The sequence below is a fragment of the Salvelinus fontinalis genome, chromosome 21 (genome assembly GCF_029448725.1).
Source record: "Salvelinus fontinalis isolate EN_2023a chromosome 21, ASM2944872v1, whole genome shotgun sequence".
NCBI classification, from domain to species: Eukaryota; Metazoa; Chordata; class Actinopteri; order Salmoniformes; family Salmonidae; genus Salvelinus; species Salvelinus fontinalis.
In genome coordinates this window covers 9,467,775-9,484,170 of record NC_074685.1, presented here as the reverse complement: position 1 = coordinate 9,484,170, position 16,396 = coordinate 9,467,775, and the positions used below count along the sequence as shown (strand labels likewise).

The 16,396-nt window shown below is 42.8% G+C and overlaps 1 protein-coding gene across 1 annotated transcript in view; it reads right to left on the bottom strand.

The window, feature by feature from the left end:
* LOC129819154 (collagen alpha-1(V) chain-like) overlaps positions 1 to 16,396 on the bottom strand; it is a 166,989-nt gene that overhangs the window by 33,430 nt on the left and 117,163 nt on the right. Inside the window, exons 19-36 of the mRNA XM_055875716.1 lie at positions 16,214 to 16,267; positions 15,526 to 15,570; positions 15,360 to 15,413; positions 14,475 to 14,519; positions 13,843 to 13,896; positions 12,319 to 12,363; positions 11,828 to 11,881; positions 8,756 to 8,863; positions 7,816 to 7,869; positions 7,376 to 7,429; positions 5,702 to 5,746; positions 5,438 to 5,491; positions 5,270 to 5,314; positions 5,077 to 5,130; positions 4,850 to 4,903; positions 4,681 to 4,734; positions 3,511 to 3,708; positions 612 to 665 (exon numbers count right to left, since the gene is read on the bottom strand). Coding sequence (XP_055731691.1) covers positions 612 to 665; positions 3,511 to 3,708; positions 4,681 to 4,734; positions 4,850 to 4,903; positions 5,077 to 5,130; positions 5,270 to 5,314; positions 5,438 to 5,491; positions 5,702 to 5,746; positions 7,376 to 7,429; positions 7,816 to 7,869; positions 8,756 to 8,863; positions 11,828 to 11,881; positions 12,319 to 12,363; positions 13,843 to 13,896; positions 14,475 to 14,519; positions 15,360 to 15,413; positions 15,526 to 15,570; positions 16,214 to 16,267 — 1,125 coding nt within the window. The remainder of the gene's footprint in view (positions 1 to 611; positions 666 to 3,510; positions 3,709 to 4,680; positions 4,735 to 4,849; positions 4,904 to 5,076; positions 5,131 to 5,269; positions 5,315 to 5,437; positions 5,492 to 5,701; positions 5,747 to 7,375; positions 7,430 to 7,815; positions 7,870 to 8,755; positions 8,864 to 11,827; positions 11,882 to 12,318; positions 12,364 to 13,842; positions 13,897 to 14,474; positions 14,520 to 15,359; positions 15,414 to 15,525; positions 15,571 to 16,213; positions 16,268 to 16,396) is intronic.

The window sequence follows — 16,396 nt, the reverse complement described above, 5'->3', positions numbered from 1 at the left end:
GAGACACCGTCAGTATAGGTCACTACTAACAAGTCTTGTACTATCTTTATTCAAAGCCATATACTTCGAAAGTCGGGTCAATTTGAAGAATGTTTTATATTGTTCTAATTCTACTTTAGTAACATAGCATTGTTTAAATATTCCCCATGTAATGTTAAAGGGGCGCAAGCATGGCTGCCACAGAATGTTGTTCCCCATCTAAACACGTCTCTGCTTTTACAGTACTACCCTCATTACAGTACTACCTTCATACCTGTAAAAGTGCTGTATATCCCTGGAGAACTAGTCTACAGCAGGTACATTACTTTTTTGATAACATATTTTGATATCTTAGGGTAGAATCTTAACATTAGGCAAATCTACTAAATAGGTGGAACCTATTAATGGATGAACTATGAATATCGTTAAAACATGATGTAATGCATGCTGGTACAACTGATGAGCTATAAACATTGTTCGCAGTGCGTGTGCAAAATAAAAAGAGGGAAGAGAGAGAAATAGAGAAAAACACAGAGAGATAATGATAGAGTGATAGAGAGACAACTACTGATAGAGAGTGTAAGAGATGAAGAGAGGGTGTTGATGGATGTGTGCTCATCAGCCATACTCACAGCAGGTCCAGGGGGGCCGTTGGGGCCTTCACTACCTTTCAGGCCGTGAGCCCCCTGTACAGAGAGAGAGAGAGAAAGAGATAGAGAGAGAGAGAGAGAGGGAAGGGGAAGCAAATCTTTAGAAAACAAACATGTTCTGTGATGGAAGCAGAATACATCTCATCCTTCCTTAACGTTGGGCCAGAACCCCTCTATTTATCCCAGAATCCCCCCACTGTCCTGACTGAGAGGATACAGGCTACTGAGGGAAGAAGCTGTAATCATGAAAGCCTATGTGAACTCCTCATGTTTACACAAGAAAGGCAACTAACTCTAAAATAAATCTGATTGATTTGAATCTTATCCATCCCAAAGATAAGACAGAAATGTGACTTGTTTCAGGAAACTAGGTGTATGTCCCGCGTCACTACTTCACAGGAGAGGCATTGCAACGTAAACATTCATTTTTTTAGAAAAATGTGTTTTTTGGCAGAAATGCCTTCTGGAACATGTGAACTTGCATATGCCTTAATAACAAACTTTTATGCCATCTGTAAATATGAATAAAATGATGAGCCTAGTTGGTTTAGCCACGGAAAAAGTCAGAAACCTTCCCGCTAGCCATGATTGGCTGAGATAATGGATGGGCTAGACATGTGGAGAGATGAGTCTGCCATGTAGCGAACTTCTGTCTATATCATGAGCTGGTTAGTATGTGTAGGTAATCCTTTCTAACGTGTCTTTTTTGAGAGATATCACAAAGAACTGCAAAAGAGTTGCTCTCCACTTTCTGTAGGACTGAGTTTTGAAATCAGTGGAATGCCCAGTGGAAGCAGAGTATGATCGCTAAAGAGATGGAGAAAATTTCATTGCAAATTAAAGCATACTGTTAGCTAGCTAGCTAACGTTAGCAGGCTGGCTCACTAGCTAATGTTACGTGTATGATCTGTTTAGTAAAATGATTCGTATCAGAGCCATTTGCATTGCTAGTTATAGCCTAATGTTAGCTAGCTAACATTGAACCTAGTTGGTTAGATACCTGCATATTCATGGAGGGTAGTAACGTTATGAGTTGCGATTATGGTTCATTGTTTAGCTAGCGAGCTACAAGTCTAAACAAAATACTCCACTATGGAAGTAACCATTTCACTGTACCATTTACACCTTCTGTATCCTGTGCATGTGACAAATAAACCTTGATTCATAGACTGTTCTCTCTACTACCGCATGGCAAGCGGTACCGGAGTGCCAAGTCTAGGACAAAAAGGCTTCTCAACAGTTTTTACCCCCAAGCCATAAGACTCCTGAACAGGTAACCAAATGGCTACCCAGACTATTTGCATTGTGTGCCACCCCAACCCCTCTTTTACGCTGCTGCTACTCTCTGTTTATTTTATATGCATAGTTACTTTAACTGTAGATTCATGTACATACTACCTAAATTGGCCCGATCAACCAGTGCTCCCGCACATTGGCTAACCGGGCTATCTGCATTGTGTCCCACCACCCGCCAACCCCTCTTTTACGCTACTGCTACTCTCTGTTCATCATACTGTATATGCATAGTCCCTTTAACGATACCTACATGTACATACTACCTCAATAAGCCTGACTAACCGGTGTCTGTATATAGCCTTGCTACTCTTTTTTCAAATGTCTTTTTACTGTTGTTTTATTTCTTTACTTACCTACACACACACACACACACACACACACACACACACACACACACACACACACACACACACACACACACACACACACACACACACACACACACACACACACACACACACACACACACACACACACCTTTTTTTCCCGCACCATTGGTTAGAGCCTGTAAGTAAGCATTTCACTGTAAGGTCTACTACACCTGGTGTATTCGGCGCACCTGACAAATAAACTTTGATTTGATTTGATTTGTGTGTTTACCAGAGACGGTAATGTGAAGAACAACACGCACCAAAGTCAAATTAATATATTATGTTAGGCCAACGAGACAGTGTCCAAGTTCTACAATTCTCAGGTAGAATGCCCTGCTTTTATTTCATCACACTCACAACAGTAAGATATTTTTTGTAATTGGCTCGCCATTAACTTGTAAATAATGATCTTGTTGTGAGTTTATTTTCCTGTAATAATAAATACAAATTAACTAAAGTTAAGACGTTGTCAGCTATATGTTATGGTCATTATTTGAACTGGCTAGCCAGCTAACTTAACGTTAGATAGCTAGCTAACAAGCTATAAACAAACCAAAATATTGTTTAGAAAGTTGCTTTTAATTGCCTGGTTTGCTAGACTGACATACAGTATACTAAATTCATTTTTAAACGGATGGGTTTATTGGTGTTAAAATACACCAGTTGTGCTATTTTGGACCACCAGGCTGCTGAAGTCATGCAGCCTGTTGTTTTTGTGTTTATACTTTTCATAACGACAACGACATGTTTGATGGCGGACGACAATAGAATGTTCATGATGTCACTGCGACAATTGTCTACAGACATGTCGATAGACGTAGTATAAACCAGCCTTTAGTCTTGAAATCTTTGGTTGTTTAATACACTACCATTCTCACTCTTTTTAGCACATGGCCTCACATGTGAATCCTTAAAGAGATGGGTGGGGCTAAGGCTGAAGAGGGTGTGAACGATGCTGATTAGGTATAGACAAAGAAGAGCTCTCCAGTAGGTTTACCAAAACATTCAAGGCCCATTTTCTCAAAAGTGGGGTTAAGTTTATCAACTTTCAAAGCATAATTACTTCCCTATTGTACCTCAACTGTATTGTATGATATACCATTTTCTAGAGTCTTTACCATTTATCCAATGTAAAAAACATATTTTCAAATTTTGCTACATAAGACCGAATCGAGCCGATCGATCACAAATGATGTGAGGTGTGTGCTACTCACCACTGGGCCGGGCAGACCTCTCTCTCCTGGGAACCCTCTCAGACCAGGGGGCCCATCCTTACCAGCCGGGCCAGCAGGACCGGGGTCACCCTTAGCTCCCTCTTTACCAGCAGATCCAGGGAGACCCTGCTCACCGGGTGGGCCTGGGGGTCCTGGATGGCCACGCTCTCCCATTGGTCCAGTCTCACCTGTGGGGCCCTGTGGAGGGAGAGAAAGAGAGAAAAAGAGAGAGAATATGAATGAGACAACAAAGTGTATCAGGGTGTCTGTACAGAATGTATGAGTACAGGGTGACAGAGCGTGGGTGAGTGGAAGGCCAGAACCTCCGGTACCCGCTAGTCACTCCCGGAAGGTGTCTTCCATCTGCCAGAACAACATCATCGATACATGTCATGTTCTCAATTAGCATTAGGAGAAAAGCTCTGTGTGGAAATGGCTGTTATCTGAGCATGCATAATGAATAAACAGCCACGTGCTAATATCTAAAAGGATAAACAACACTCTGACAGTCATGCCTAGCCAGATATAGACAGGACGAAAGCCCTTCTGTCAGCACAACAAACAAGGCAAAAACTCAACCTAAAACTCACTATGACATTATTACGACACCTGTAAGTCATACTTTTGTGACTCTTGCGACACCCTAATGACTGCTAACTGCACATCCTGCCCACCATCATCTTATCCTTAGCCTAGGTAAGAGATAAAAAACTAAATGGTGTGTTTGAGAGCCCTACTGTAGCTATTCAGTGTTCATTGATATGCATTGCATACAAACGTGTGGGCATTCATTATTTACAGTACATGATTTTGGTGAGGCCTAATTTCTTTCCCTAACTGCATCTAAGTTAGATGAGGACTGACAAATAGGAAGTGTTCTGTCTACAGAGTTATGTCACCGCATTAACACAATGTGAGTCACATCAAGCTACTCATCAGTGATAATAAACTAATCCTACACACATGATCTCTGCACGTCTATTTGTCGATGAGGCCAGCCCACTGAAATGTATTGTATTAGGTGGTGTGTGTCACAGAAGATATGACATAGTGGGGTGTGTGTTAGTATTGTGGTGGTATGTTAGTTTTGTGATGGTGGTGTGTGTGTGTGTGTTAGTATTATGGTGTTGTTCGTGTCTTATTTGTATGGTTGTATGTGGCAGAACTCACCTGAGGTCCAACCACTCCTGGGGGTCCAGGTGGGCCAGTCTTGCCTTGGAAACCCTGCGAGGAGAAGAGAGAAGAAGAGCGGTAAGAAGATGGTATACAAGGTTCAGGAGAATATAAACTCTGGTCTATGACACAGGTGTAGGATGACAACAACACTGTGTGTACTCACAGTCTCTCCTCTCTGTCCAGGGTGTCCGGGCAGACCATCTTTCCCAGCAGGTCCCTGAGAAACACACAGACAGAAAAGCCCAGAGCTGCTACACATATACATGTAGAGTACAGATTGGGTCTCAGAGAAACATAGCATACCAGTAAAACACTATAGACAGACGAACACAGAGGAAAGACAGTATTATGTGTGTGCCATTGTTGTGTTGTAGGTTTTGTTTGTCTTACGGGTGGGCCCTTTGGTCCGGGGAATCCTGTTGGTCCTTGAGGCCCTGGAAGACCCTTAAACACACAAGCAGACGATACAGTCAATCAATGAATCAACCAATCAATCAACCAGTGATCAATAAGCACTGTTGGAAATGGATCAGGATGATATAGATTAATTGGTGTTTGAGGTGAAGGATGCTCCAGTACATACCCTCTCACCGGGAGGTCCTGGGGGGCCATCACTTCCTGAGGTACCCTGGGAGACAGGAGGGAAACAGGAAGTGGTCAGAAGGGACTCAGCCAATGATAGACAAGATCATACCACTGTATGACAGTGAGGCACTTCGTCCGCCATGTTAGATCAAAGACCCTGACTCACCTTTGGTCCAGCTTTTCCTGTTGGTCCCCTTGGTCCCCTCTCTCCACGAGGCCCCTGGGAAAAGAGGAAGAATAAGAGGAGGAACGTGAGGAGGGAGGAATACCAATAATGACAGTAGAACCTCTGAAGATATCCACCAATAGAGAATGTTCTCCTTTCATTCACTTAACCTCCTATTGGGGGTCAAGGTAACCCGGACACACCATTGTCACGGTTACCTCTATTGCCTGTGGATAGTGGAGGTCTAAGGGGAAGCAGACCTACCGTTGGTCCTCTCTGTCCTCTTGGGCCAGCCTTCCCTGCAAGTCCCTGTGAGGAATCAGAACACATACAGAGGTCAGAGGTCACAAGTTGTCATGGTAATGAATTTGAGACTACCCTGACTTATCTAACCTATCAGATGAACTAGACCTGTACTTATCATTAGATTAGTCCCATTCCCACTCTCACCATTGCTACTTCAACTAACATATTGTTAAGGGAATTAAATAATTCCTCTAATGTACTCATTAATTAAAATCAATCTGTCTATTTATAAGAATTTGTAAGATACTTATTAACATAAAATAGACAGGATACAGTCTTATTAAAATTAGATAATAGTATTTATTCTCGGAGCACGCTACCATTTGACCATAAACAACAGTTTATATACAAGATATGACGTCATAGGTTACAGAATAAATCTCCTCCTCCTGACCAATAAAAAAACAGGTTCAAAAGTTCATTCCAACTTCCCAGCGCACACACATGACACACAATATAATCTATTCTCCTGAAGGCTCACTATAATTTATTACCACTTTAGCAGACAACTCAAGATAATGGAAGACCTAAAAAGTTACTCACTGCCTTATCTAAACATCTCAGGGCTAAGTTGGGTCAGTTCAACCATAGTTTAATGACCCTTTTTGCTTACTTTATAACCCACAGCACAAATCTCTTTTCACTAGGCGTGCAGAGTTCAATTAGTTATAGTTTTATCTAAATCTAGAAATTGTTTTAGTTATTATTAACAAAATTCCTAACACATTTAGACTTATTCCTCATTCAACCTTCGCTATGCGTCGCTCTGGATAAGAGTGTCTGCTAAATGACTTAGGTACATTTATTTCATGTTTATATAAGTTTCAAATGAGAAAACAACTTTCAATTTTTGATAATAAAACTAGATAAATGGGTTTAGATATCCTAAACTGTTGTTGGGCGAGAGACCATTGAGGTACATCTAGAAAACAACACTGAGCCATATTTCCATGATTTCAGAGCAATATGATACCGTATTCCCTTACTGTACGTCAAATGAATAAAGAAAGGAATTATGGCTTTCTGGGTTTTAGATGTACAAATGACAGCAATGAAACTAATGTAAATGTGATGACCATCGCTCTACATCAGAGCGTTAAGGGTTCTGCTACATAAATTCTCATATTTCTGCGATAGAAGATAAAAAGCCTTGTGTACCGTCCGTCGCTCCACACTTTGTGACAAACCATTACTCTCCAGACTAAACTAATGACCCGTCTCTTTAAAAGAAAATGAAATATTTTGCCAAGTACCGTACAATATGATAAATGACCTTTGTGGCGCTTTTCAATGCTCTTAAAAAATGGGTTGATGTAAGGATGGTAATGAAGAAGAAATACAACTGTACTTTAGTCCTTGGATTAATCTTCTTCCCTTTGACTAAAACTCCCTGGAGTTTTGAATTAGCACTAGAGAGAGAAAAAACCCTGTCTCCATTGATCTGATTCAGTATTGATCCAATCCTCTCAGGGGTGGGTTGAATACTAAAACTACAAAGTGAAATGCACGTAGCTGGCTCGCACATCCACAGTAGGTTGTTTTGTAGGTATGTAGAGTATAACTTGAAACTTAAGGAAACTAATACTACATAAAAAGTACTAAAACTTTGACAGGAAATGTTCTCTGACATACCCTTGTTCCTTTCTCTCCGTTGGCTCCGGGGAAACCTTGGAATCCCTGAGATCCCTGTGTTGAGAAAAAGAAGGGAAAGAGAGAGAGATTAAATCCCAGGTTAATCAAAGGTTAGGAACAAAGTTGTTGAGTTGTGTAAAATAAAAGTGCTGTTGTAGGCAGTAGTGATGCATTGTGGATAGCGGCTGGGCAGTGGGCGTCTGTCTGACACCAAAAGGGTAAAAATCCTTCCTTTTGGTGTCAGCCAGATTAGGGAGGTTCAAACATGTTCACCCTGCACCCTGCCTGCGTAAGAGTGCTGCCCCGCTGGCCCGTCAGATCAAATCAGGTCATCACTAACGCCATGTTCAATCAAGGGCTCTTCAGAAGCGGCTCCCAGAAACATCCACTGTAATAAAGATAGAGAAAGAGAGGGACCTGGGGAGGAAAGGGGGACTTACCTTTGGTCCTGGTCTTCCTGGATATCCTGGCAACCCTGGAACACCCAGTTTGCCCTGTGGGCCAGGACAATCAGAACACAGTCAACATCGGTTCTGTATGTATATCAATCAATAATCATTTTGGATTTATTTATAAAGTCCTTTTTACATGAACATACATATACTGTAGAGTGACTATGGTTGTGTGTAATGGGTACTGTACTGTATTGCTGAAACAATCCTCTGTACTATCTCTTTTGATCCTCAATCTATCTCCTCCAGTCCCCCTATTCTGGGTCAGGCCAATGTGAAGCCAATCTGTTTTGTTTACACCCTGGTCCTGCTAGACGTGGGCGGGACGTGGGAAGAGGAAACTGGCTCTCTCCATGTTCCACTTCTTCAAATAGAACTCCCCAGAGATACTCCTAAATGATTCTGATTCCCAACTACATAATGAGAGTAGAGAGAGACACTGTACTGGGGAAAAGTAAATAACTATTTTAAGTCTTATAGCTTCAAAAATAACTGTCCTTGTTTTAATGAACAGAAAATAAGGTCACTCCAGAGTTTCACCGGTTATGGACCAACCATATCCTAAACATGTACAGTTTAAGAGGAGGTGGCAGGTAGACTGAGAAGTTGAGAAGTTGAGTGGTGGTCTTTCGTCCTCAACTTCTGTTCCATGTAACTTAATAGAGATTTGGTCACAAGAATAATGGCCTTTTTAAAGTATGAGGAGTTGGTCACAATAATAATGACCTTTTTAAAGTATGAGGAGTTGGTCACAAAAACAATGGTCTTTTTAAAGTATGAGGAGTTGGTCACAAAAACAATGGTCTTTTTAAAGTATGAGGAGTTGGTCACAAGAATAATGGCCTTTTTAAAGTATGAGGAGTTGGTCACAAGAATAATGTCATTTTAAAAGTATGAGGAGTTGGTCACGAGGACAAAGACGACTCACCTTTTCACCGTTGGGTCCAAGAGGGCCAGCATCTCCAGGAAGACCGGAGCGACCCTTGGGCCCCTCAGGTCCGTCCTCTCCTCTGGGTCCAGCAGGACCCAGCTCACCCTACAAAAACATATATAACCAGGTTGTTCAGGGGTATCTCATATAGTGTCATACTATTTCTTAGAGTATTATGTTGTATCATATCCTAGAATCACGTGGCATTCCATGTCGTTGATTTACCTATCGTGTAATACCATATCTTTATATTGACGCATTGTGTCATGCCACTTTAAAAAGCCATGCTCACTTCAGCTCAACCCTTCAGACTAAACTTCCATCCTCACATCATTTCAGTCACTGTTTATGTCATAACACCTGCTCTCACAGGCCCAGCAAACTGCAATTCCAGCCTCAGATCCATCCAATCACTTTTTCAGTCATGACAGCTGCTCCTCCAAGTCCAGCCCTCCAGACAGAGTGTAGCAGGTCAGTCTGATTCTCTGTTGCTGGTTAATGAATCAAATGAGGCTGCTGAGGCTGCTGTCTGTCAAGCTGACAGATAAGAAGCCCTTTATTGCCTTTAAGTGTGTTAATCCTCTGGTGGGTTAGTGGCACTGAGGCTGCTACAAGGCAGCGCACAGCACGTCTCTAAACAGCAGGGTAAAAACTGTCTCTGACAACCAGCCATTACCAGGCCAACCCAGTGGACCGTGAACGGACCCCGTACACTCGCCGTAACACACACACACACACACACACACACACTTGCACTCAATCACACTTCACACAAATGCACTCACTTAAATATGCACACACACACACACACACACGCACACACGCCGTCATCACAAAACTCTCTTATCCAGCTCAACACTCACACATCAACTCATGCTAAAAAGCTCATTAAGCAGACTCTCTCTCTCTCTAACACGCACACTCATAAGCATGCAACACACATTCATAAGCATGCAACACACACTCATAAGCATGCAACACACACTCATAAGCATGCAACACTCATTCATATGCATGCAACACACACTCATAAGCATGCAACACTCATTCATAAGCATGCAACACACACTCATAAGCATGCAACACTCATTCATAAGCATGCAACACTCATTCATAAGCATGCAACACTCATTCATAAGCATGCAACACTCATTCATAAGCATGCACCACTCATTCATAAGCATGCAACACTCATTCATAAGCATGCAACACTCATTCATAAGCATGCAACACACCCTCATAAGCATGCAACACTCATTCATAAGCATGCAACACTCACTCATAAGCATGCAACACTCATTCATAAGCATGCAACACACCCTCATAAGCATGCAACACTCATTCATAAGCATGCAACACTCATTCATAAGCATGCAACACACCCTCATAAGCATGCAACACTCATTCATAAGCATGCAACACTCACTCATAAGCATGCAACACACACTCATAAGCATGCAACACTCACTCATAAGCATGCAACACACTCATAAGCATGCAACACTCATTCATAAGCATGCAACACACACTCATAAGCATGCACCACTCATTCATAAGCATGCAACACTCATTCATAAGCATGCAACACTCATTCATAAGCATGCAACACACCCTCATAAGCATGCAACACACACTCATAAGCATGCAACACTCATTCATAAGCATGCAACACACACTCATAAGCATGCAACACTCATTCATAAGCATGCAACACTCATTCATAAGCATGCAACACACACTCATAAGCATGCAACACTCATTCATAAGCATGCAACACACACTCATAAGCATGCAACACTCATTCATAAGCATGCAACACTCATTCATAAGCATGCAACACTCATTCAACACACACTCATAAGCATGCAACACTCATTCATAAGCATGCAAAACTCATTCATAAGTGTGCAACACAGGGAGACATTCAGATTCCTGTCCATGCTGGGCGCCTGCTGCCTCCTCTCCTCCCAAGCAGAGGGCCCATTCAAATCCTCTTCTCTTCCCTCACTCCCAAATCCTCCTCTCTTCCCCCTCTCTCAAATCCCCCATCTCTCCTCTCTTTCATCAGATGCTGCTACATCTCCAGAGGAAGACAGACAGAAGCCCCTTGTCTTTTTCTCTCTCTCCGTTTTGAAGTGGTTTAAGCTCCTCATGGATTTTCTCCTCTCTCTCTCTCTCTCTCTCTCTCTCTCTCTCTCTCTCTATCTATCTATCTATCTGTCTATCTGTCTCTCCACTCCTCTAAAGAGGGCCTGGTCAGGATTGAGGGTGTTGTGTTTGAAGTTAGGGTCAGAGGTACTCCTGTTGAAGGGGTTTTAAGGTGACTTGAACAGTCTAAAGTTAATCTCTGACAGACGCAGTTAGTTTGGACAGGGATTCTATTTCTGGGTTTACCTGACAGTTTTTCTGTCCTGATAGAGGTAGAGGGTGTTTGAAGAGGGGCATTGAGAGAAAGGTAGAGGGTGTTTGAAGAGGGCGATTGAGAGAAAGGTAGAGGGTGTTTGAAGAGGGGCATTGAGAGAAAGGTGGAGGGTGCTTGAAGAGGGACATTGAGAGAAAGGTGGAGAGTGGTTCATTGAGAGGAAGACACACAAACACAGAAACTCTCACTTGCCAGAGCTGGCAACAAAGACAGTTACAGTCAGTGTTTGCTCATTACCCATAATTCCACAATAACTTCAGGCCATAATTCCATAATGACTTCAGGGCGGGGGGCAGACAGACAGTAGGGGATCAAACCATCGACCAGTTTAAGTAAAGGCCACCTCCCATTGGACCAGAGGACTTAGGATCAACTCCGCACTGGCCAAAATCATCAGCCAATGACAACTAGCTTACTGTTTTTTTCCTCTGAGGACCCTTTTGCCCATTTTTCAAAGTCAAACTGGGTTTTATTGTACCCTTCATCATAAGCCTATCAAAGGCACACTAAATCCCTGACAGATTGAATTTAGAGATGACGGAATACATTTCCGTATACTGTGTTAGATATAAATGTGTTCTGAGACGTACGTCCAGATATGGTTGACGGCATTTGAAAAAAACTCTAACAAAAGATAAATGTCTCACCCTGTCACCCTTGATTCCCATATCTCCCTTGAAGCCAGGGAATCCATCTTCTCCCTGAGTGAAAGAAAGAAAGGAGGGGGAGAAAGAAAAGGTGTTGAGAATGTGGTAATTCATTTTGGAGAGCAGTGAAAGCCATATCCGCCCTCACAAAGGCATTCACAAACACATATACACACATCACACACACACATACACACACAGCTGTAACATTGCTTTTGGCAGTTCATGTTGCCATAGAAACTCTAGATCTTATTTTTCCCCAAATAGTAGTAGGCTAGCCTGATATTTATGGGCATTGGCAACGTATACTATCGTCCTTATCATCATCATCATCATCATCATCATCATCACAATCATCTTCATCCTTATTATCAACATCATCGTCATCACTATCTTCATCATCACCACATATGGCCGACACATTTTATATGACCACTGTCAATAGGGAGAGATCAGACACACACACACACACAGACACACTAATTTCTTACCTTTTCACCCTTTCCTCCTTTCAGGCCTCGTACACCGTCGGCTCCCTGGTAGACAGAGACAGAGAGAGAGACAGAGGGAGAGAGAGAGAGAGAGAGAGAGACAGAGAAAGAGTAAGAGAGAGAGCGAGAGAGAGAGAGAGACAGAGAGAGCGTAAGAAAGAGAGTAAGAGAGAGAGAGCGAGAGAGAGAGCGAGAGAGAGAGCGAGAGCGAGAGCGAGAGCGAGAGCGAGAGAGAGAGAGAGAAAGAGAGAGAGAAAGAGAGAAAGAAAGAGAGAGAGATAGATAGAGAGAGAGAGAGAGAGAGAGAGAGAGAGAGAGTGAGAGAGAGAGAGAGAGAGAGAGAGAGAGAGAGAGAGAGAGAGAGAGAGAGAGAGAGAGAGAGAGAGAGAGAGAGAGAGAGAGAGAGAGAGAGAGAGAGAGAGAGAGAGAGAGAGAGAGAGAGAGAGACAGGTTAGTGAACATGTCTGTCTGGAGCACACCACTTTAGGGCAATAGATCATCAACCAGACACTACCAACTGGGGCTTCATCAGTATCAAAACTCTGAACTGGAGCTGAAAGCTAAAAATATTAACACACTTTCAACTAAGGCTGAATGATAACCAAGTTTGCAGATTCTCATGTTCTATAAATAAAGTGAATATGATCTCTATAGGAGCTCTAAGCTATTATACTGTGGTGGAACACCATAGTATAGAAGCAGCATTGATGGTGACCTGTTGTACACTGACTGTGCTGTCATTAAACCAGCGTCAGTCACAGAGACTGTTCTCTCTAAAACACAGAGACTATCAGAGGGGAAGAGTTTTAGAGAGCACACACCAAGAGCAATGAACCAGAATCATGCAACAGCCTCACACAAACAGTCAGTGGGTGGTATAATTATTTGGCCCCTTAACTCCTCTCTGCAAGGGCCATTTGATGTGAGTCCTCTAGCCTTCATGTTTCTCTGCTTTAAATGAGTCATTAGTGAGGATCAAGAGGCAGTGTGATCACTCACAGGGTCGTAGAGAGGAGTTGAGGCTACACCCACCAGCCCAGAGCCTCTCAACTGAGTTATGAGCTTTACATAGATTAACATCAACACTTAATCAACAGACTCTAACTACTCTGTCTTGGCTTAGTCACGCATCATGTGTATATATTAGCCTAATTAAGTACTTCTGGTAACATAATGTAATTAGGGGAAATCAGGTTTACAATTTACTATAATATTGACTATCTATCTGCATGTCACAGATGGGTTTTGTTCAGCCAAAATCCTACTTGTTGAAAAAATAGGTCTGGTCCAGTATGAAACGTCATAATTGCAAACTAGGCCCATTTCACTGCATACAAAGTGCAATTTCAGTCCCATGTTCTACATTGGCATTTAAAAAAATACAGTGGGCCCGAGGATTAGACTGTTTAATGACAGACCAGACCAATGGGAGAGTTACACTGATACCATGTGACCTTCAGGAAAGGAAGTGTATTAGGAGTGAATTAGGCCTGTCGGCAGATGAGACTGGGGCGTAAAACTCACCTTCACGCCTCGGGGCCCGGGATAACCGATTGGGCCTTGGGGGCCTGCGGGACCCTGGAGGAAGATAAATGCGTGGAGAAATGCTTGTAACAGAGAGTCATTTATATTAATATAAATTAAATCGGCAAATACGTCTGAAGAATGAGAGAGACAAATACAGTGAGTGAGAAAGAGTGAGGGAAGAAGAGAGAGAGATACAGAGAGAGAGTGAGAGTGAGAGAGTGAGTGATAGAGAGGGAGAGAGAGAGAGAGAGTGTCTGAGAGAGATAGAGAGAGAGAGAGAGAGAGAGAGTGAGAGAGAGAGAGAGAGAGAGAGAGAGAGAGAGAGAGAGAGAGAGAGAGAGAGAGAGAGAGAGAGAGAGAGAGAGAGAGAGAGAGAGAGAGAGAGAGAGAGAGAGAGAGAGAGAGAGATAGATACAGAGAGATACAGAGAGAGAGAGAGAGAGAGAGAGAGAGAGAGAGAGAGAGAGAAAGAGAGAGAGAGAGAGGGAGAGAGAGAGAGAGAGATAGATACAGAGAGATACGGAGAGAGAGAAAGAGAACAAAGAGCAAGAACTAAAGTAAAAGTCAAAAGGATCCTGATAAACAGATCCTGATAAAAACATAATACCCATAAAGAGAGAGAAACTTACCAAATGTCCTTTCTCTCCGTTGGGTCCTTCCTTGCCAGGGTGACCCTGTGAATTATTAACAGCAACATTAATGGTGATCCTGGGATAATTAGCACTAGATCATAAATACTACATCACTCTCCCTATTACATAGGGATTATTAAGCTGTAAAACCATCCCAGGATATAGGATAGTGAAAAAGGCCATTTGGGATTTCTCCTTAATGCCCAGCGTTATACAAGCACTATGGTCTACTGTAGAACCTCTTAAAGAGAAGGGCTTTCCGTCTCAATACTCCTGGAAGAACACACACACGCAGGCGCACACACACACACACACACACACAAATACACACAAACTACTTAGAATGTCGAGTAAAAAAGGGTTGAGGTAAGTTGATTGTGCTCCCTTGAGATAAGAGAGCTGTGCAATGTCCACTGATAGGGTTTCAGAAAGTGGAGAGAAAGAGAGGGATGGATGGATGGAGGGATAGATGGATGGATGGATCCTCAAAAAATAGAAGTCGACAGGAGAAAGAGGGAAGACAGTGGCATAACTATCCAATGACAGGCTTTCAGAGAAGAGGGAGAGAGAGGGAGAGAGAAGGGTGTATGGAGACTAAGAGGCAGATATTAGAAGAAGAGAGAAGAAGGGAGATGAAAGGAGAGAGTGGTAATACCAGTGTGGTAATATCACTCACATGCATATCAAATCCATTAGAGAAATATGGGGAATACAGTGACAGACGCTGCTCTTATCTGGCTATCTCTCTCTTCCATTCTCTCTCTCTCTCACCCGCCACCTGCCATCTTCCAAGGCCCGCCTGCCGATAGCACAAGTACTCTCTGGGAAAAGGTGGGGAGTGTGTGTGATCGGGACTGTGTTTCTTTGTTAGTACAAACTTACCGGGGGTCCGTCAGCACCTGGAATTCCTGACAGTCCTGGTTTTCCGGTAGGCCCCTGAGGAGAGAGGGGAAGATAGAGATAGAACAGAGAAGACAACAGACTCACATCAACAACACTGCTCACATCACATCATATAGGTATGTTTTTGAGTGGCCAGGGCCCGTACCTTCTCTCCTGGGGACCCGATGGCTCCCTGAGGACCTGGAAGTCCCTGTAAAGAGAGAGAGGAAGGACATTGTCAGTATAAATTAATTCAGGGATGAAACAGGAACGTCCAAGAGTGACAGATAATCCAACCAATGGACTAAGATCAACGTGTCATAGTGGGCATGACCAATGTTCCCTCTACGCTGCGCGGCCGCACACTCGCTCCAGGATAGTCACGCAGAAGAAATGTTATGCCGAGACGCAAGTGCACCATATAGATTTTTTCTGTGATCGAATCAACATTATATTAGCCCCTTTTCAATGCAACAATCCAAACCAAATTTTGTAGGCAGAGCCAGAGCGCAACGGAGTAGAATTCTATTGGCTGGGTAGCCCACGAGCAGTCTTTCAATCACCTGAAGTGAATGTGCTTTTCAAATCAGTTCAGATCAGAGCACAGAGTGCGCACATTTGCTGATATTCTTTGCTAGTTAGCGAGTTATTAACCGGGTTATAGATAAGTTTAGGTCAGCAATGGGGAGTTACTGCTTCCTACAAGAGCACAAAACTTGTAGGCTACATTTCAAGCTGTCTTTGAAAAGTCAGTCAGGTAAAAAGCAGGCATTGGGCATGACCATACAATGACCAACCAAATGAAGGCCGCAATCTCAGAACCTGCCCAAGAAGGATCATAACATCACACTTACCTGAGCACCAGGGTTCCCTTGCTGTCCATTGGGGCCAGGTTCTCCTTGTGGTCCCTATGAAGAGAAAACACCGTGGTTACATTCATCCACACTTACACAAGGACTGATAACATAGTACATAGGACAGAGTGGATTGAAGCGGTAGAAGATAGAAGACTAGAAATACAGTGTACTGAGGGGACT